Source organism: Hippocampus bargibanti, linkage group LG13 (assembly GCF_051943395.1).
Source record: "Hippocampus bargibanti isolate YZ-2025 linkage group LG13, ASM5194339v1, whole genome shotgun sequence".
In the NCBI taxonomy this organism is placed as follows: domain Eukaryota; kingdom Metazoa; phylum Chordata; class Actinopteri; order Syngnathiformes; family Syngnathidae; genus Hippocampus; species Hippocampus bargibanti.
Genome location: NC_142746.1, coordinates 1,422,536 through 1,444,698, shown reverse-complemented (window position 1 = coordinate 1,444,698; position 22,163 = coordinate 1,422,536). Strand labels below are relative to the sequence as shown.

The following is a 22,163-nucleotide window of genomic DNA, read 5'->3' as shown; positions in this document are numbered from 1 at the left end:
AGCGGAGACATTGTGGAAGGTCGGCCGAGGAGGAAGCAGGAAGAGAGAGAGAGAGAGAAAAGCGGACTGGGAGAGCATTTATATGACGGACAAGATGCGACGCAATAGAATGTGACATCATGTAAACAATGGTCTCAAACTCGCAGCCCGCGGGCCAACTGCGGCCCCTGAATGGATATTTTGCGGCCTTGACATGATTGCCCGCGGCCCGCATGATTGATATGAATGAAACTTGTGCGTGGAGCTGAACAAACCACCATTTCGGAGCTCCAGAGGGAATTTAATCACATATTTGCAGACTTCAAGACGCACAAAACCATAAATTTTTGCCGACCCATTCTCTTTTGATGTGCAAGATGCCCCTCCTGTGTTCCAAATGGAGCTCTGTGACCTACAGTGCCACTCTGCACTCAAAGCCAAGTTCAGGGATGTGAGTGGAGAAGCAGACAAGCTTGGGCAATGGGCCAGCAAGGCCTTCTCTGCTGGCGCCGGGAAAGATGACCCGTGTTTCAAGTGTGGAGGGCTAGCCAGTGGCGGTGTATCAAGGCCTGCAAGGCCTTCTCTGCTGGCCTAAAAATATCTTAATCACAGACTGATTTGAATTCTATTTTGTCGATGAATTCTTCTGAAATCATTCCAAATTGTCTTTCAGCTTCCTTTTAGCTTTCCTCTGTTGCGCTGCTTCCAGATGCGTATTTGCATATTTAAGCACTGAACCAATCAAATTTCAGCCATCATTTGTTAGCAGGGTCAGAAATCCACCTGGACGCCTTCACAATCAGTTTCACAAAATGCGTCGGTCAAACTGTTGCTTTAACCAATCAGATTTCGAGTTGGGAACCCAAAACGGGTACCAAGACCTTCTTGAAAGCGCTGGTCAACGTCAGAGTTTCCGCAAATTATGATTGGCTAGGCACTAGCCAATCATGATATCCCTAGCCGCGAGTGATCAGTGCATACTGGCCAAAGCTAGCACACTCTATCGGTCGCGAGCTGCATAAGTAAATATATTTTTGTGTTGATTTAATAGTGTTTTTGTCAAGTCACAATGGCTGAAGGAGCAGAAGAAATGCATTTGCTTGCAGATATATTGTGAACATTATAAAGATGGACATTTCAAGACAAAATGGACGTGATTAAGAATGGTCGCTCAGTTATTTCCAGGCTAATGCTAACCTCTAGTGGGCTTGTCGTAAATCCCACCACCTGTTTTTCAGTCTGGATTGATTCTGACATAGCACTACTGAAGGCCTAGCCATGAAATCCACGGCCCGCCACTGGGGATGGCGTACCGCAGGGCTCAATCACAAGTCCCCTGCCGGTACTTGCGGGCTTTACTCTGATTAAACGAGCGCCATTGTCAAAAGCTGTCTCCCGAAAGAAACGTTTTCCCTCTCCATTTGATGTTTTAGTTGTTGTTATTGTTATTGTGTCTTGTAAGAGCATCTTGGGGATGCAGGGGCAGTTTGTTTGTTTAAAACAGATCATAATCAACACAATCAAAGTGGCACTTTTCCCAGTAGTGGAGCGGACCCCCCCCATTGCCCCCCCCTCCCCGTTCCATTACTGCATTAATACCACTGAATTTCACCTCCACTTACTCGGCCGCTGTAATGGAAAACATTATTGTCATCAAGGCCAATCTCGTCGGCCATGTTACAGTGTGTGTTTGTAGGGGGGGGGGGCAAAAAAAGGGGGGAGGGCAACTCACAGTCGATGGCCTTTCGCATAAAAAAAAAGGAAAAAATCCTTTCAGGGACTTTTCTGCATTCCAAACAAACGGAAGCAAAAAGCCATTCGGAGGGTGGGGGGGGGGTGCTGCTTGTGTATCAGTGGGAGGTCAGATTAGAAAAAGTACAGTGGGCAAGTGAGCAGCAATGTCATTTGGAAGCCGAAAAATGTTGAAAAGGTGCTTTTATTGATTTCCTTCAGGGGGGGGGGGGGGGGGTTGAACTTTCTTCCTTTAGGGGCCTCACACAAAAAAAAAGTTTTTGAAACATGCTCATCAGTAAATACAGTGATACCTCAGTTTACGATAAATTACGATTTAATTGGTTCTCAGGAAGTGTGTGTAAGGTGAAAAGTTCGTCTGCCAAACATTTATTTCCCATAATAAACCATAAAAACGAGAATAATCCGTTCCCATGGCCCCATAAAACATAATTGTCAACTAAATAAGCCTTAAAACTACACAAAGTAATGGGTCTATCGTGATCGTTCGTCCCTGGCTCGTGGCTTCTACGGGTGCTGATGGCAGAGGATGGCTAAATCAGCAGGAAGATCTTGAAGACAGCGGAGACATTGTGGAAGATCGACCGAGGAGGAAGCAGGAAGAGAGAGAGAGAGAAAAGCGGACTGGGAGAGCATTTATATGACGGACAAGATGCGACGCAATAGAATGTGACATCATGTAAACAATGGTCTCAAACTCGCAGCCCGCGGGCCAACTGCGGCCCCTGAATGGATATTTTGCGGCCTTGACATGATTGCCCGCGGCCCGCATGATTGATATGAATGAAACTTGTGCGTGGAGCTGAACAAACCACCATTTCGGAGCTCCAGAGGGAATTTAATCACATATTTGCAGACTTCAAGACGCACAAAACCATAAATTTTTGCCGACCCATTCTCTTTTGATGTGCAAGATGCCCCTCCTGTGTTCCAAATGGAGCTCTGTGACCTACAGTGCCACTCAGCAATCAAAGCCAAGTTCAGGGATGTGAGTGGAGAAGCAGACAAGCTTGGGCAATGTTTGAGAGAGCTTCCCTGAACTTTCCCGAATGTTCAAGCGGACCATGTGTCTTTTTGGAAGCACATACTGATGTGAGAAGCACTTCTCCACCTTGAACTTCAATAAGTCTAAGTACAGGTCCAGAATGAGCATCTTCAAGCCCTACTTAGATTCTCCACTGCCTCCTCCCTAAAGCCAAATGTGACTCGGCTTTGTGAAAAGAAGCGCTGCCAGGTCTCTAGCAGCAACAAGTAGGCAAGAGAAGCCATGTTTAGGACAGTTCATGTTCAATATTTTATTGATGTTCAGAAAGTTAAAGGTTAAAGAGCTGTGAATACAGACATTTGAAACTTTATTAAAATAATTCGTTTCCTGTGTTTTTTTTTCAGTCGTCTGTATCTGCCTTATGATCATTATAATTATTTTATTTATTTATTACTGGTTAATTTATTTTTTATTCATTTTTCCATTTAATTCATTTTTTGTGTGTTAAAAGTAAAGATTTTGAGCACATTAGAATGTTTTATCTGTGCTCTTGTGAAAATCCTGTTGCGGCCCAGCCTCACCCAGATTCTGCCTCCAGCGGCCCCCGGGTAAATTGAGTTTGAGACCCCTGATGTAAAGGAAGGCAGGATGACGTATGAGGAAGTCCAAACCATAACGAAATGATGCATAAAGATGTTTAAAGATGTTCGGATAGCGAATTACCCCAACACAAAGTATACAGTGATGCATCAGTCTACAAACTCAATTGGTTACCAGAAAGTGTGTGTAAGGCAAAAAGTTTATCTTCCAAACATTAATTTCCCATAGGAAACCATTAAAATGAGAATAATCCGTTCCCAGGTCCCCATAAACCATATTTTTTCGACTAAATAAGCCTCAAAACTATACAACATATACAGTGATGCCTCAGTTTACGAACTTAATTGCTTCCCAGAAAGTGTAAGGTGAAAGGTTCGTCTGCCAAACATTTATTTCTCACCATTAAAATGAGAATATTCTGTTCCCAGGTCCCCATAAAACATAATTTTCTACTAAATAATGCTTACAACTAAACAAAATATACCTTATTTTATGTATAATAAATGTGCTATTGTATTGTAATTCAAGAAATAAACATATAAAGTCATTTTATTGACCTTTGTGATGGTCGTTGATGTAGTTGCCTCTTGATGATATCCGAGTGAAGTTGCTTTCTCCGTGATAATACCCTCACTCACACTCTCCCCTGCTAGGTGCTTTTCGTTCATCCAAGTCAACAGAAAATTTTCGACCTCTATTGCCTAAGACTGTTGCTTAGACAACACGGAAACACCCTTAATAGATTCCTTGTTCTTAAGGATGCTAGCAATGGTCGACTTAGCATACTGGTAGTGGGAGGCTAACTCACACAAACGCACACCTCATTGGTGTTTTTCGATGATCTCCTTCTTCTGCTCGGCCGTCATTTTCTTTTGTGTCCTATTCGGCTGAACACTAGCCTGTGGTGGGGTCTTTTTCGGTCTCATAATAGCAAAAGTACTCCACTTGATAACAAACGACGTCTGCACTCAAATAAAGGGAGTGACGAAAACTAGTCCGCCAGCCAAGACTATTCTCCTGAATTTAATGTTCGTAAGGCGTAAAATTCGTAAACCAAAGCGTTTGTAAACTGAGATATCACTGTAGCTCAGTTTTTTTGTAGGGGGAGGGGGCAGCCAACATGTGCCTCATTGTCAATTTGACAACATAGCGGGGGCGGGGGAGCATCGCCGTAAGCAGCTGTACCTAATCAAGTGTCCCATCAGGGTCCACGTCACCCGAGGACGCCGCCCAATCTGAAGCTTCTCTTTGACTTGGGTCTTCTGTCTCTCCCCTTACGCCCCCCCCACCCTCCGTCCACTGAGCCTAATCGTGGATAATTGGGTGGGAGTGGCCATCGGGCAAGCCCTGCCTTTGTGCGCAGAGGGCAAGTGGTCAAGTTAATGGGGCCCTTGTGTCGAGTCGGCCAGCGCTGTACCGCCCCTCCCTCCACCACCACCACCCGTTCGATCACAGCCACTTTCACTTGCATTTATTTACTCGCATTTTATCGCTGCTTCTTCTTTCTTGGCGCTCCTCTCGCCGCTTTGCTTGCTTGCGTGGATGCAAAGGGGAAAGGTAGCCTCGCTATAGCCCCCCTCCCTCACTGACAACCCCCCCACCCTTTCCTGTTCGCTGATAAACAGAAGAGTGAAGCTACGGGATTAGCTGCACTCCCTCCCTCCTTGATCCCTCTCGCTTTTATTCCCGCCGAGTGGAAGACGGTTGAATGGGCTTGATATGTGTGCGTGTGCATGTGTGTATGTGTGTATGTGTGTTAGCTTGTCTGGCAGCAGCTTAGCCACCAGGAGGCCATTGTGTTGGAAAGGCAGGTCGTAGCCAATCGGGAGGGTGGGGGTGGTGGTGGTGGTGGTGGGGGGGGAACTTTCTGACATCTGTAAGCATTTAACGCCTTAATTGTTGACAAAAAGAACCCACACGAGGTGTCGACACGGACGCTTTTTTTTTTGCCACCGGAATGGCTGCCTTTACAGCAGCTCCTGTATTTTGTTTTTCTACTTCTTTCTTTCCTTTCCTCTTCCTTTCATAACTTTGCTGCTGTGAAATGTCAATTTCTCCACTGCAAGACAAATAAATCTATCCGCTAGCTATCTATTAGCTAGCAAGCTAGCTATTAGCTAGCTAGCTAGATATCTGACTAACTATCTATTACATATCCATCCAACTAGCTAGCTATCTATTAGCTATCTATTAGGTAGCTAGCTTTCTATCTATTTGAGTTACTTCCGGGTTGAGGGAACGCTGGCGCGTGTGGCTGCCGCTGCTCACCCACAGAAAAACGTATCCTGTGACTGAAACGTGACCTTGAGAGTTTTGAAAGGCGCTGAGAAATCGAATGTATTATTATTATTATTATTATTATTATTATTATGATGATGATGATTATTATTATTATTATTATTGACTTTTATGACGACATCATTATTCAATACAGCGTTAGAAACCTTAGACTCTCTTCTTTCATCAGGAACAAAGAGTTAATTCCTAAGTTATATGGGTCTGGAGTTATCTGGGCTTGAAATGGGGGCAGCTGTACAAAATACAATCCATATTGGTTTATATAGCGCTGAAATTACAGCTGAAGCTGCAACAAAGCGCTAACATGGACAAAAGGCAAATGCTGCCTCCTTGTGGGAGAAAAAAAAATATTGCCAGTGGTCTGACCAGCGCTGTATTGGCACCCCCTTACTAGAAAAAAACCCAAATCCAAATCAATTTGTGAATGGCAGTGAAGGGTGGCATTGATTCAGACGTCGCGACACTACTGAAAGCCCTGGTGTGAAATGTATGGCTCATCAGTGTTCAAAGTTCAAAGGCCTTCAAATAAAAAGGAGGAAAACGACGAGCTCTCAAAATGGTGGAAAATCACCAGGGGTTGGGGGGGTCCATCCTGGGTTTGAGCCTTCAGTCATCTTGAGCTCCTTTGGTCAAGGTGACGAGCAGAGGGTAGTGCAGGTTCTGGTCGTAGACCTCTTTGCCTTCTTGCAGCATCTGAGGGCAGACACAACACACAAGAAGCGGCGGAATCAAATGTGGCCTTTTGGGCTTCCGGTTCAGGGTGCGCTTATTTGGGGCACCGCCACGACCTGTTTTGGTTGGGTTCACCTACCCTAGCGGCCCGGTTATTTTGGGTGCCTGAAAATGGCGGCGCTCGCTAGCTTGCTATCTATTTGAGTTACTTCCGGGTTGACTGAACGCTGGCGCGTGTGGCTGCCGCTGCTCACCCGCAGAAAAAAACTTATCCCGTCACTGTAAAGTGACCTTGAGAGTTTTGAAAGGCGCTTAGAAATGAAATGTATTATTATTATTATTATTATTATTATTATTTTAATAGAGGGGTTGGGGGGGGAAACAGGTGAGGGAGGGAGCGAGACAGGCAGAGGTGAAAAGTTTAACAAGCAAAGCTGTTCCTCCTGATCGCAGGACGCCTAATCGTCGTCATGGGTGGTTGCCCAAATCGACCCCCTCCACCACCGCCACCCGTTCCCCCCGTTACCCCCTACACCAGCACTTTGCTTTCTATTAGCTATCTATTAGCGAACTAGCCGGCTAGCTAGCTATCTGGCTGGCTATCTATTAGTTATATAGCTAGTTGTCTAGCTGGCTATCTATTAGCTATCTATTTGCTATCTATTAGCGAACTGGCCGGCTAGCCATAATAATAGCCTAATAATAATAATAATAATACATTTCATTTATAAGCGCCTTTCAAAACTGTCAAGGACACTTTACAGTCACAGGATGTTTTTTTCTGCGGGTGAGCTAGTTGTTTAGCTGTCTAGCTGGCTATCTATTAGCTAACTGGCCCGCTAGCTAGCGAGCTATCTGGCTGGCTATCTATTAGCTATATAGCTAGTTGTCTAGCTGGCTATCTATTGGTTATCTATTAGTAGCTATCTATCTTGGTTATCTATTAGTAGCTATCTAGCTATCCAGCTATCTAGCTATTTGCTATCTAGCTGGCTGGCTATCAAGCTATCTATTAGTTATATAGCTATCTAGCTGGCTGGCTAGTTATCTAGCTAGCTAGCTATTAGCTATCTATTTGAGTTACTTCCGGGTTGAGTGAACGCTGGCGCGTGTGGCTGCCGCTGCTCACCCGCAGAAAAACGGATCCTGTGACTGCAAAGTGACGTTGAGAGTTTTTAAAGGCGCTTAGAAATGAAATGTATTATAATGATGATGATGATGATGATTATTATTATTATTATTGGCGTCCGACGTAAAAGCTGGGCCAAAACAAACATGCGTATCATACCTCTGAAGATGGAGGTTACTGATTCGCTGTGGCGACCCCTTGAAGGGAAAAGCCGAAAAGAAGAAGACGATTATTATCGTCCCAATGGCACCGCTGGGTTCAACAGGGCAGAGTAAGCAGTGGGTACTGTGCCCCTTTTATTTTGGGTCGCCCGCTTTTCTTTTTCAGGCCAGCTCGCTTCTCCGCTTTTGGGCCAACTGATGACTTTAAATCTTTCTTATTTTTGGTCTCTCACTACCAGATTACTTTCGGAGGTGCTAATTGGGGGAGTTCAGACCTTGGATAGTCTGGGTTTTTTGGGGGTGAGCGGCTAAATCCTGGCCCACTTTCGGTATAACGTCGCCGGGCTATTTAGGGAGTTGGTTCTTGTGGTGTCAAGCTAATTGGAGCGCTCGGCTCATTTGGTGCCTGCTTACTTTGGTCCCATTTTGACGCAGCGTTATTTTGGAAAGCAACTATTGTGGTCACAGATTCATTTTAAAAGCCGGAGGCACTGCTAGCCGCTAGCAGTTAGTATTTTCACTTGATTGTTCCTCCCGCCATATGATCATTTTTATATCCTGTTCGTATTTATAATATCATCTGCGGTTTGATTGATGTCCCTGTTTTGGGATTGATTGGAAAGTTGTCATGATCTGGTTGGCGACCAACGGGGGGCGCTGTCGACCCCGCCTGCACCTGCACAGGTGCTGGTCGTCCCGATCAGATTGGCGATCAGCGGGTAGCGACGTCAGCCCTGCCTGCAGCCTCGCAGGTACTGGTCGTTTAATCACTGACACTTAAGAGGACACCCAGCACGACCATCCGTTGTCGGTTCATTGTTTGCTGCTTGTTTGCTGCATGCATCGTGTATGTGTTTGTTTAACCTTGGCGGACTTTTACTTTTGGTCTTCTTTTGCTACTTTATATTTTTTCCATTCAGATGATTTTGATGTTTTACATTTTGTTCCTGCTGACCTTTATTTTAATACAATTTGTCAAACAACCTCCTGCTCCCTCCTGCCTGCTTTGTGGGATCCGCACCCGCCATATCCACCTTGCAAACCGTGACAAAAGTGTCCTTGAGAGCGCTTAGAAATAAAATGTATTATTATTATTATTATTATTATTATATTATTATTCTTCTTTTTCTTTTCTTCTTCTTCTTCTTCTTCTTATTATTATTATCATTATTATCATTACTGCCATTACTGTCACTATTATTATTATTATTATTATTATTATTATTATTATTATTATTATTATCGTCGTCGTCTTGGAAAACAGGATCACTGTTTCGCCCGCCACTTGCAATCCCAAACGGGACCGGATTCGGGCCAAATGTGGAGTGAACCGCGCAGTCCGTTTCCCAGGCGTCGAGAGAAACTCCAGGGTTATCGGCTCGCTCTCGAGGGTGCGCTTCATTTTGAAACCGAGTAAGCAAAACGTCTCGGTGTGAATCAACACGTGCGCCGGGAAAGGGTTCGTTTGGCAACGGCGGCCATTCGATGGTAAAGGAGGGGGGGGGTGCGATGAACAGGCGCGTGCGAGCGAGAAATTAAAATTCATGACTCTGTGTTGACAAGTAACCAGATTAAGATGGCGCTGAGGAAAAAGAGCGACGGCATTATCAGGCCGCTTGCAGTCCCCGCAGCTGCTCGCCTTCTTCTGCTCCGCCACCGGCGGGATAAGAGGATAAGGCGCCGGGCCGGCCCGTTTCCTGCCCGCCGCGCGCGCACCAGCACACACGCTCGCGCTTACAATTTAGCGATGGTGGGGGACGGAGGGGTTACTTTTGCGAGGAAAAACGCAAGCTGGCAGGCCGCCCCCAAATACGCATACAACACAAAATACACACACATGAATTAAACCCCCCCCCCCCCCGAAAAAAAAAAACAGATAAGGAATTTCCCTGGCGGCGCATTAAAGAAGATCCAAAATGGAAGCAAAGTGAGCCAATAACAAACACAGCAAGTGACAATTTGTGTGTTTTTTTCTTCTTGCACATCATCAAGCCTTTGGTTCAAAGCTGGCAAGACAAATACACACCGTCAATGTGTATGTTTGCATGTGTTTGTATGACTACTTTTGTGAGGACCACTATCATTTTATACCCTACATCAGGCATGGCCAACCCGCGGCTCCCGAGCCGCATGCGGCTCTTTGGCTGATTTCATGCGGCTCTTAAAGGACAACCGATGTCACTTTTTTGTTTTTTAACTGACACCAGAAAAACGTTTTATAGCATGTAAAATACCCAAAACCATATTTTTAGTCAAATGCAAAACACCAATAAAAATGACTTAAAGTGTCCAAAATCTGCCAAAAATTGAGCTGCGAATTGGACATTTTCAGAAAGTCCCGCCCCCATTTCGTGATGTCACACCAATACGTCTTGAATTGCTTGTGAATCAAAACAATGGCTTCAGATTCGGAGAATATGCTTTCTTGTTACACATCCAGTTATGAATATGATTCAAATAGTCCTGATGAGCAAAGCATACATGTTTGCAATCGATTAAAAAAGGCGGCGGTCCTTTTCTGACGTCACGTACGGACTCGTCACCAACTCAAAAACAAGACTTCCTGAATGTTCAGCGCGAGTCTTAAAATGTAAAATATAGCTATATGCGGTGGAATCTTATTAAAATACGCCCAGTAGAAGTCATTTGAAGCCATTTTACAAATTATGGACACAACTTGTCCGGAGATGTCGGTTGTCCTTTAAGGGGTGTCCACATGACAAGCGTAAAAAGTGTTTGGCGCTGATGCTGCCATTCATCCCCATTCATGTACCGTAATATTACGACCATTGCGACTTTTAAGTGCACCTTATAGTGGTGAAAATACGGTATCAAGCTGACCATGTGATGTCAACACGCATGAACGTGGGATGAAAAGCAATCATTTATGTCGTAAACCAGGGGTGGCCAACCAGTCAGACTTGACACAAATTATTTACGACGTAAACAATTTGTATCACGTTCGCTCTCAAAATGGCAGGGAAAAAAATGCAGAGTGAAACGAAAATATGAAGACGAACACAGGACGTGTTGAACAGAGTGGGAGATTTATATATTTTTTGTTGAGCGTATAGGCAAGCCATTCTGCCTTATCTGTCAGGCGTCATTAGCGCATTTCAAAGCGTCAAATCTTCAGCGCCACTTCAACTCATTCCACGCAAACATCGACCAGGAATGTCCCAAAGAGACTGAACTTGGCAAGCACAAGCCATACAACGAAGGGGAGTTTATTAAGAAATGCCTCAGTGACGCTGTTGAAATCTTGTCTCCTGAAAACGACAAACTAAAACGAATGGTAGCAGATGTCTAACTGTCCCGTCATGCTGTTGAACGCAGAATATCAGACGTTAGCACGGCTATCGATGAGAAGGTTTCTTCAGCCGTCATCTGTACAAATTTGAAGGTTTCAGACGTTTCGCCCTATTTATAAATAGGGCCGATACTAAAGTCTGACTGGTCGTATCGGCCCTATTTGTAAATAGGGCCGATACGACCAGTCAGACTTTAGTTCGCTGACGAAACCTTCTCATCGATGGACCACACCTGTACGACTGAGAGCTTACACAGACGTATTGGCACGGTTATTGAATCACAGCTGCACTCAGACCTTCAAGCGAGTGTGTATTTTAGCGTCACATTGGATGAAAGTTGTGACATACAAGACAAGCATCAGTTGGCGATATTTGCACGGTGAAAAAGGATTGTGTGATCAAAGAAGAACTCCTCGCTATTGCGCCATTAAAAGACCACCCACGGCATAGATGTGAAAGAAACAATGAAGGAAGCTGAGTTAGAGATGGTCGATCTATGTGAGGAAGACCAACTGAAACCTGCTGTAAGGGAAGGGACCATTGGGTTCTGGAAACGCGTGCCAATGGAAAAATACCCCAATGTCAAACCGGCTGCGCTTAAGATACTGTCAATGTTTGGGTCAACATACGTCTGCGAGTCTGTGTTTTCTACCCTGAAACATGTGAAATCAAAACATCGATCCTTTCTGATTGACACTCATGTAAAAGAATTGCTTCGAGTGGCAACAACAGAATGCAAGCCAGATTTAATGAGGATGGTTCAAGACAAGGAATGCCAGAAGTCCCATTAAGCAACGTGCACGTTATTGTAAACTACAGTAAAGTCTCGTTATATCGATATTCTCGGGAGTCGGAAAAAATATCCATATAACCGGACTATCGATATATCCGATCCCGCGGGCATGTAATTTTCTCCTTGAGTTCATAGAAATAGTATCGTAATAAGCGGTACTATCGATATAACCAATATCGATATAACGAGACTTTACCGCATTACATTTTTGTTTGTGGACTTGGTTGAACTGAGTTTGTGTGTGTAAAGACAGTGTTCTTTGTTGGAAATGTTCCTGAGGTTTTAGTACTCGATGAGTCAATTTCGGATATATAATTTGTATTTAAAAGGTGATACTTAGAATAAATCTGGCTGAGCAGAGGTCTGCGTGTGTGAGGGATGGGGTGTTCATGTGTGCCCATGTTTATGATGTGGCTCTTTGCAGTAACATGGTAAAAAATGTGGCTCTTAGTCTCTGACTGGTTGGCATCCCCTGCCCTACGTAGTGAGGACATTTTTGACAAGTGAGGACCTTTTGGCCGGTCCTCACAAGTTTTTCATTCTAAAGGCTTCTAGAGGGTCTATATATGCATCTGTTAAAGTTTCAGAGAGGTCCTCACAAATTCACCCCAAATGATTTTTGGTGTGTATTTTCATTTCACTTGGATGCACACACTTTTTACTCACTGTGTGTGTGTTTGTGAGTGGTTAATGACAGAAAAAACGTTCATACCAATAAAAGTAAAACAATATTTTAACCAAATTCACTACAGGGGTGAGGACTTTGAATGTACCCATTCAGAGACCTCACTGCTACTACTATTTCAGTTTCAAGTCCAGTTTTTATTCCTTTGTTTTTAAAGAGGTTGAAGTGGGAAATGGGGTGACATTTAGTCTTCAAATGTAACACTAGTTCTTCTCTAAATTTATCAGCAACGGTGGTCCTCACTCCTTATCTGGAGTTATCTGGACCTCACAAAACCATTGAAACAGGAATGTGTGTGTGTGTGTGTGTGTGTGTGTGTTCCGTGTGATATTGTCCTATCTTGTTTCTTGCTCGCCCCCCTCCCGCGACTGCAAGTAAACACATCAAGTCAAAGAAAGCTAATCTGAAGTGCAAATGAGGAGCAGCTGCTCATTGACGTGTGCGTGTGTGTGTGCATGTGTGTTTTAGCCGTGTATGTTTGGGTGTGATATCATCACGTGGCACCGTTTGGCGCGTGTCATGTCTGGCCAAGACGCCGTATGTCCGTCCGTCCGTTTAAGTCGTGTCTGCTCTCTGCCGGCTGCCGATATCAATTTTGGGTTTTGCGAGCTGTGTGCTTAAATGTGTAGGGATGCTCAGTTTGTGTCTCACACACACACGCACATGCACTTACACACACACACACATGCACACAAACGCACACACGCATGCACACAAATGCACAAACGCACACACGCACGCACGCACACAAAAATGCATTAATGCATAAATGCACACTCACACACACATACGCACACACAAATGCACACACACAAATGCAGAAACGCACTCACACACACAAACACACACAAACACGCACACACACATCAAGCACACACAAACGCATATACACAAATGCACAAACGCACACTCACACACACAAACTCACACACACATAAACACATACACACGCACACACAACCGCACACACATGCTCACACACAAATGCACAAACACACACATACACACAAATACTCACACACAACCGCACACACATGCTCACACAAATGCACAAACGCACACACATGCACACACGCGCACACACACACACACACATCAAGCACACACAAACGCATATACACAAATGCACAAACACACACTCACACACACAAACAAGCACACACACACACAAATGCACACATAAACACATACACACGCACACACAACCGCACACACAAATGCACAAACACACACATACACACAAATACTCACACACAACCGCACACACATGTTCACACAAATGCACACACATTCACACACACACACAAACGCACACACATGCACACGCAGACAAACGCACACACGCAAATGCGCAAACGCACAAACACACACAACACAGACAAACACACACAAACACACGCATACACACACGCAAACACACAAACACACACAAACACACGCAAGCACACACACACACACACAAACACGGCAGGCTCATTGAAGACCCTAAATTGTCCCTAGGTGTGAGTGTGGATGGTTGTTTGTCTCTGTTTGCCCTGCTATTGACTGGCAACCGGTTCAGGGTGCCCCCCGCCTAGTGCCCGATGGATGGATGGATTGTGGGTTGGCTTGGTTGAAGATATGCCAATTGTTTGTTTGGTGTTCATTGACACATGAACGCGACAGCACAAACGACGGCAGCGGCAGTACCTTGAGATGCACGTCCCACACCTGCGCGTCGTACTGCTGCCGTTGAGTCACCAGGAAGCCCGCCTTCCGGGCCAGCTCGCAGAAGCCCTGCAGGGTGTCGCCTCGCGGCGGAGCCAGCACCAAGGCCACGCCCTGAACCCGAACAAAAACAGCGTCAGTTGACAGCGGAAGCCACGCCCATTTCCTCTACATGATTTCCTTCTGCGCATTTTTTTTAACTCATTCACTGCCATTCCAGAATTTATTCAGGTTTTGGGTTTTCTTGCGGGGTATTGATAAAGCGCTGGTCAGACCTCTGGCCATGTTTTTTTCCTTCCACGAGGGGCAGCATTTCCCTTTTTGTCCATGTTAGCGCTTTGTTAGCTTCAGCTGTTGTTAAAGCACTATATGAATGTATTGTATTGTATTTTGGACAGTTGCCACCATTTCAAGCTCAGATAACTCCAGACCACATCATTTAGGAATTAACCCTTTTTTTGATGAAAGAAGAGCATCTAAGGTTTCTTACGCTGCATTAAATGTTTAGGTAGTGCTAAACCTCAATATTCTGCGGGTCCTGGGATTTCAGTGACAATGACAGCCGTCCTCATTTCAAGCTCAGATAACTCCAGACCCATAGAATTGAGGAATCATTTTCTGATGAAAAAAGAGAGTCTACGTTTTCTTACGCTGCATTGAATGTAGTCCTAAAAGTCAATATTGTATGGGTCCCGGAATTCGAGTGACAATGACAATAACCCTGGCACTGGAGTGGCCACATTTTTGCACATCATCTGCCAGTCAATCAGTTAATAGTTTTTTTTGTGAAAAGAAAAGAGTTTAAACTTTTGTTGTTGTTGTTTTGACGAGAGTGGCTGCCTTTCCAACAGCTCCTGTATTTAGTTTTTCTCCTTCTTTCTTTCCTTTCCTCTTCTTTTCATAACTTTGCTGCTGTGAAATGTCAATGTCTCCACAGCGAGACGAATAAAGGTACATCCAATACAGTGATACCTCGGCTTACGAACGCTTTAGCTAATGAACTTTTCGCCTCACAAACGTTAAATTCGCGAGAATGTAATCTTGGCATACAAACTATTTTTCGGCAAACACACGCAGCGCCACAATGAGTGATGTGTCGTTCGCGAACGAGCCGGTTCTTGGAGCTAAATCTCTGAAGTGAACGAAGAGAGCCAGAGCTGGAAATGACAGCCAATTTTTTTTGTCCTCCATTCCCCTAAAATAAAGTATATTTTGTGTAGTTTTAAGGCTTATTTAGTAGACTTTGCTACTGGACTTCATTTGATTGACATATTTGTTTTAAGTTATTTTTTAGGACAAAAAAAAATGATGTACAGTGATACTTGAGCTTCAAGAGGAAATCTGGAAGTTCGTCATCCATTGACAACTACCATCACAAATGTAAATAAAACAACTTTATTTTACAGTACAGTTTATTTCATCACAATCCAATAGCACATTTATTATACATCAAATAAGGTATTTTTGTGGCGTTTAAAGGGTGATTTTGTAGAAAATTATGTTTTATAGGGGACCTGGGAACGGATTATTCTCATTTGAATGGTTTCTTATGGGAAATAAATGTTTGGAAGATGAACTTTTCGCCTTGCACACACTTTCTGGGAAGCAATTAAGTTCGTACGCTGAGGTATCACTGAATATGTCATCAAGAGGCAACTACATCAACGACCATCACAAAAGTCAATAAAACGACTTTATTATTCAGTAGAGTTTATTTCTTTCATTACAATCCAATAGCACATTTATTATACATAACACAAGGTCTATTTTGTGTAGATTTAAGGCTTATTTTGAAGAAAAGCACGTTTTATGGGGACCTGCTATACGGATTATTCTCATCTGAATGGTTTCTTATGGGAAATAAATGTTTGGAAGATGAACTTTTCGCCTTACACACACTTTCTGGGAAACAATTAAGTTTGTAAGCTGAGGTATCACTGTATATATCATCAAGAGGCAACTACATCAATGACCATCCCAAAATTCAATAAAAGGACTTTATTACATATTATACATACATACATATTTATTATTACATTGCGAGACTAATAAAGGCAAATCCAATCCAATCCAATCCAATCCAATTACACAGTAGAGTTTATTTCTTTCATTACAATCCAATCGCACATTTATTATCCATAAGGTATATTTTATGTAGTTTTAAGGCTTATTTTGTAGAAAATTATGTTTTATGGGGACCTGGCAACTGATTATTCTCATTTTAATGGTTTCCTATGAAAAATGAATGTTTGGAAGACACACCTTTCACCTTAAACACACTTTCCGGGAAGCAATTAAGTTCCAAACGCGAGCCGCTTTGCTGAGATGAAGAGAAATCTCAAGCGTATCTCTTGCGACCCTTTGCTTTTATTGCCCCCTCACCCACCCGTCACAGCGTGTGGTCTGATCGCGTTGGCCGAAGTTGCTCATGTTGGCAATCTGTTAGCAATCTACTAGCTGCCTGGCTGGCTTTCTATCTGTTTAGCTATTTATTAGCTATGTAGCTATGTGGGTGGCTGGCTATCTAGGTAGCTATCTGTTGTCTATCTACTAGCTATCTACTAGCTGGCTAACTAGCTTTCTCACTATTTAGCTTTCTATTGGCTATCTTGGTGTCGAGCAATCTGGATAGCTATCTATTGGCTATCGATTAGCTATCTACTAGCTGGCTTTCTATCTATTTATCTATCTATTACCTATATAGCTATCTTGGTTACTGGCTATTTAGATGGCTATCTGTTGGTTATGTATTAGCTATCTACTGGCTGGCTGGCTAGCTTACTATCCATTTACTTCCGGGTTGAGTGAACGCTGGCGCGTTTGGTTGCCGCTGCTCACCCACAGAAAAACTGATCCTGTGACTGGAAAGTGACCTTGAGAGTTTTGAAAGGCGCGTACAAATGAAATGTATTCTAATTATTATCATGTTGGTAGCATGAAGGTGATGTAGAGCGATGCAAATTAGAGCGCCGCCCTGTCCGAGCATGAAAGCGTTACAGCACATTAAGCTATTGGCGCTATTCGTGACTAATTATGGCGGGCGTAGAAGAGCGGCGAGCTGATTGACAGGAATGGCGGTTAAGCGCCAACGGCAGACGGGCGCCAGCGCGGCCACTTACTTTGGGACGTAGTAATCTCCTTATGGCGTCCACCAGGCTGCTTCGGTATTGCTCCAGGAACAAACTAGGAGGGGGGGGGGACAGAGAGCGAAAAACCTGGTTAGCGCGCAACTTTGCGCTAACCTGTGTTAAAAATAAATAAATAACATCAAATTGTCCACGTTTGGTGGGCGATTGGACTTGAGTTGATGTTGTACGGCGGCGGTGTCAAAATGGGGGTGCGACGGGCCACATTGTAGTTACAGTTTCCTCTCTAGGGCCATTATGAATTTGCTATTGAGCTAGCTACCCCAATTGCTAGCTAGCTCGATTGATGAGAATTACATTTCAATGTGCTTTCGTGGGCCAAATAAAATAATGTGGCGGGTCAGATTTGGCCCACGGGCCTTGATTTTGACCTGTGTGTTGTACAGTTAAAAAAAAAAGATCAAGTTCACAAAGAAAACTTGAATTGAGGTCTGAAAAAAATGCTAAAAATGCTCTCGTCAGGTAACAAAAGTCAATGAGTGCCTTCAGTATCGTTCTAAGAGATCGCAAAGTTAAAGGACAACCCACACCCCGGACAAGTTGCGTCCATAATTTGTAAAATGACTTCAAATCACTTCTACTGAGCGCTTTTTACAAAGACTCCACCACATATACAGTAAAGTCTCGTTATATCGATATCGGATATATCGATAGTCCCGGTTATATCGATACTATTTCTATGCATGCACGGAGAAAATTACATGTAAACAGGGTCGGATATATCGATAATCCCGGTTATATCGATATTTTTTCAGACTCCCTTGAATATCGATATAACGAGACTTTACCGTAGCTATATTTTAGCTTTGAAGACTCGCGCTGAATATTCATGAAGTCATGTTTTCAAGTTGATGCCCTAAGTGACGTCATGGAGGGAACGCCGCTGACCGACAAATCGACACTCAATGCATTTTGGGTACTTTTTTTCGATTGAAAACACTGTGTTGATCACAAAATTAGAAGGAAAACTACATCAATAACGCGATGGTGAATCATTGTGTGTCGCAGCCAATTGCGGTAACACGCATAAAGAACGTGTAAGTTTGCACAAATTCCCAGCGGAGAAATCAGCCCATTTCCAACGGAGCTTGGGCGCCATCTTGTGCATTTTCTGGGCGCTACATTGGAGTCCAGACGGCTCGAATTGATACGGAAGGACTTCTTTAGTCGATTGCTAACATTTATGCTTTCCTCTTCAGAACTATCTGAATCATATTCATAACTGGATGAGGAACAAGAAAAAAAAATATCCGAATCTGAACTCTCTGAAGCCATTGCGTTGATTCTGGGGCAAGGCAGTTTGTGAACGAGTATCCTGGCTTGACGTCACGAACAAGGAGCGGGGACTTTCTGAATCTGCCCAGTTCCAAGCTCATTTTGTGGCAGTTTTGGGACACTTGAAGTCATTTTTATTGGTGTTTTGCATTTTACCAAAAATATCAACCTGCGTGTTTTGGGTATTTTAGATGCTATAAAACCAGGGACGTGCAGTCAGGGGAGGCAGGTGAGGCACGACCCTCGTCATGGAAATACCAAATGAAAAAATAAATTAAACAGTTATAGTTGTTTAGTGATTTGGACTTTAAAGTTCTTTTTCAATTAACTTCACCATTTTGGGATTTTTTTTCAAAATAGCTGAATTTTCACATTTACCATTCAAATACTAAGTAGAGACGAGCGGTGAGGCAGCAGCCGGCTGAGCCTCACCATGGATTGCGCAATCACTATGCTAACAGTGCTGGCTTGCTCTGCAGTGAGACCGCATTGCTGTCCCTCTGCATATCGCTATTAAAGTGTTCAAAAGCTTTTAGTATATGAACGAAATGTCTACAGTTTAGCTGGTATATATAATGTACAGTCACTGTACATTATAAACACTGTACTACATTGTTGATTTTATTTTATTTTAATCAATGTGCATAGGTGAGGCACACAGTTCTTCTGCCTCATGACAGGGGGCACTGGTGATTCCAGAGATTCTTTTTGTGACTCCTCGGCTGCAGAATAATAGAATTAGTGACATCAAGCTACAGTAAACAGTTAGCAAGTTAAGTGCAACCATCCAGTCATTTTTTGGTGTTGCTTGACCTTATTTTCAGAATGGAGGATTACATATCTAAATTGAAAGAATTTTCTAAACTGGACTTTCAATCGAAGCAGGAGATAATAATTAGGTCATGATCTGGTTGGCGAACAACGGGTAGCGCTGTCAGCCCTGCCTGCTGCCTCGCAGGTGCTGGTCGTTCCCAATCAGTGACACTCAAAAGGACTCCCGGCACGACCATTCGCTGTCGGGTCATTGTTGTATGCTTTGAATGCATTTGTATGCTGTGCATGCGGTTGTTTCATCTTGGCAGACTTTTACTCTTGATTTTTCTTTTGATACTTTGTATTTTTCTGTTCAAATGATTTTAACGTTTTAGATTTTGTTCCTGTTGACTTTATTTCAATACAATTTCTCAAACACAACCTGCTGCTCCCTCCTGCCTGCTTTTTGGGATCCACATCTGCCGTCACCACCTCGCAAACCGTGACAAATTAAAGGAAGACCAACACCGGACTGTATAGCTCGCAAGTGGTGAGGGATGGATGTAAATCTCCTGGACAGCTTCTCAGCTTTTTGGCCCAGAAATATCTCATTGAAACGTTTCCCAAGGCGACAAAGTTGCTCCAGCTCATGCTAACTGTTCCATCTACTACAGCATCAGTGGAGTGGTCATTCTCAGCACTGAAAAGACTGAAAACATACAGTCGGAACAGGACTGATCAAGGACAACTTTCTTCACTGGCAGTGATCTCCATTGAGACAGAGACTTTTAAAACTGAAGAAAGATAAGGAAGGCTTCTACAAAGGAGTTATAGATGCCTTTCTTCAGAAGGGGCGGCGCATGGACTTCATTTACAAGTAAAGGTAACACGATAATAACGTTTTTTAAATTCTTTTTTTCTATGCTACAGTTTGTATATATGAAGAATGCTGACATGACATTTTAAACAAAACACGTTAACTGTGGCCAATGAAATGTAAATTTCTCCACTGCGAGACTAATAAAGGCAAATCCAATCCAATCGGATGGTGAATAAACTACTCTGTAGAGTTCATGTTTGTAAATCTGACTGTGATGACATCAGTGCCTCACCAGCCATGAACCTCATCGCACGTCACTGTATAAAACGTTTTTCTGTCTTTTTCAGTTAGGAAACAAAAAATGGTGTCGGTTGTCCTTTAAATAACAATGTGGACAATGTGTTCAAATCGAACACCCCCTTACCCCCTGCCGCCCACCTGCCAAATAAATCAACAATCAAATGAAATGCGCACGTGGCCATCAAAGCAGATAATGTCTGATTAATGTGACTAAAATGCAACAATACAGATGTGTTTGTAATCCGCTATCCTTATGCCGCAATATGGACCGAAAAACAAAAAGAGGGACCCCCCCCCCTCCCCACCGGTAACCCCACACCCCCCCTCCCAATACCTTTTGCTGAACCGTTACTCCAAACGCGCATCACCGGCTGGACCGCGCCTCTTATGTGTAACCAGGATGTGCGCACGCCTGAGTTACGCAAAGTTTATTTTTTTTGTTGGTGGGCGGATTTGAGGGTTTTTTTCGCCTTGAAAGGTGACAAGTTTGTGTTTGTTTTAGTTTGCCGCACGCATCGACCGACTCGGAGAGGAAGAGCGGGTGGCGAACAACAACAAGGAAACCGGCCGCTTGGGTGGGGGCGCTCCCCCCCTTCCCCTCGACACAAAAAGTGCAACGGAAGGACAGAGTGTCAATGCCAGGTTAGCGGACAAAATGACTCATGATCGCTCTTTACAAAAAAAAAAAAACCTGTTGGGGAGGGGGTCAAGCAATAACTGAAGCGAGTACAGTGATACCTCAGCTTACGAACTTAATTGGTTCTCAGAAAGCGTGCGCAAGGCGAAAAGTTTGTATGCCGAACATTTATTTCCCATAAGAAACCATTAAAATGAGAATAATCGGTTCCCAGGTCCCCATAAAACATAACTGTCTACTAAATAAGCCTTAAAACGACACAAAATAGACATTATTTAATTTATAAAAAGTGCTATTGTATTGTAAAATAAAAACATAAACTGTACTGTATAATCAAGTTGTTTTATTGGGCTTTGTGATGGTCGTTGATGTAGTTGCCTCTTGATGATATATATACAGTGATACCTCAGCTTACGAACTTAATTGGTTTCCAGAAAGTGTGTGTAAGGTGAAAAGTTCATCTTCCAAAAATTGTTTTACCCTAAGAAACCATTAAAAAGAGAATAATCAGTTCCCAGGTCCCCATAAAACATAATTGTCTACTAAATATGCCTTAAAACTACACAAAATAGACCTTATTTTATGTCTAATAAATGTGCTACTGAATCGTAATGAAATAAATGAACTGTACTGTATATTAAAGTCGTTTTATTGACCTTTGTGATGGTAGTTGTCAATGGATGACGAACTTCCAGGTTGCCTCTTGATGTTATCCGAGTGAAGTTGCAGTGCTTTCTCGGCAATAATACCCTCACACACTGTCCCTTGCTAGCTGCTTTTCGGTAATCCAAATCAACAGAAGTTTTGAAAACTCTTCTACTGCCGGAGACCGTTGCTTAGACAACACAGAAACACCCTTAGCCACACGTAGCAATTGTCGACTTAGCGTACTGATACTGGGACGCTAAGTCACACAAACGCACATCTCGTTGGTGTTTTTCCATGATCTCCTTCTTCTCCTCGACCATAATTTTGTTTTGTGTCCTCTTCGGCTTAAAACTTGCCTGTGGTGGGGTCTTTTTCAGTCCCATAATAGCAAAAGTACTCAACTCGATAACAAACCATGTCTGCACGCAGAGGAGGTGTAGAAAACTAGTCAGCCACTTCGACCGTGTGGTTTGGTTCATTTGCCGAAAACTAGTTCATTTGCCAAGATTATA

At 43.4% G+C, this 22,163-nt stretch overlaps 1 protein-coding gene across 1 annotated transcript in view; it reads right to left on the bottom strand.

The window, feature by feature from the left end:
* Positions 1 to 5,730: 5,730 nt before the first annotated feature.
* The window catches only part of camkmt (calmodulin-lysine N-methyltransferase), a 121,545-nt gene continuing 105,112 nt past the window's right edge, over positions 5,731 to 22,163 (bottom strand). The window contains exons 9-11 of the mRNA XM_089011538.1: positions 17,192 to 17,255; positions 14,055 to 14,186; positions 5,731 to 6,307 (exon numbers count right to left, since the gene is read on the bottom strand). Of these exons, the coding sequence (XP_088867664.1) occupies positions 6,221 to 6,307; positions 14,055 to 14,186; positions 17,192 to 17,255 (283 nt within the window). The 3' untranslated portion in view covers positions 5,731 to 6,220. The remainder of the gene's footprint in view (positions 6,308 to 14,054; positions 14,187 to 17,191; positions 17,256 to 22,163) is intronic.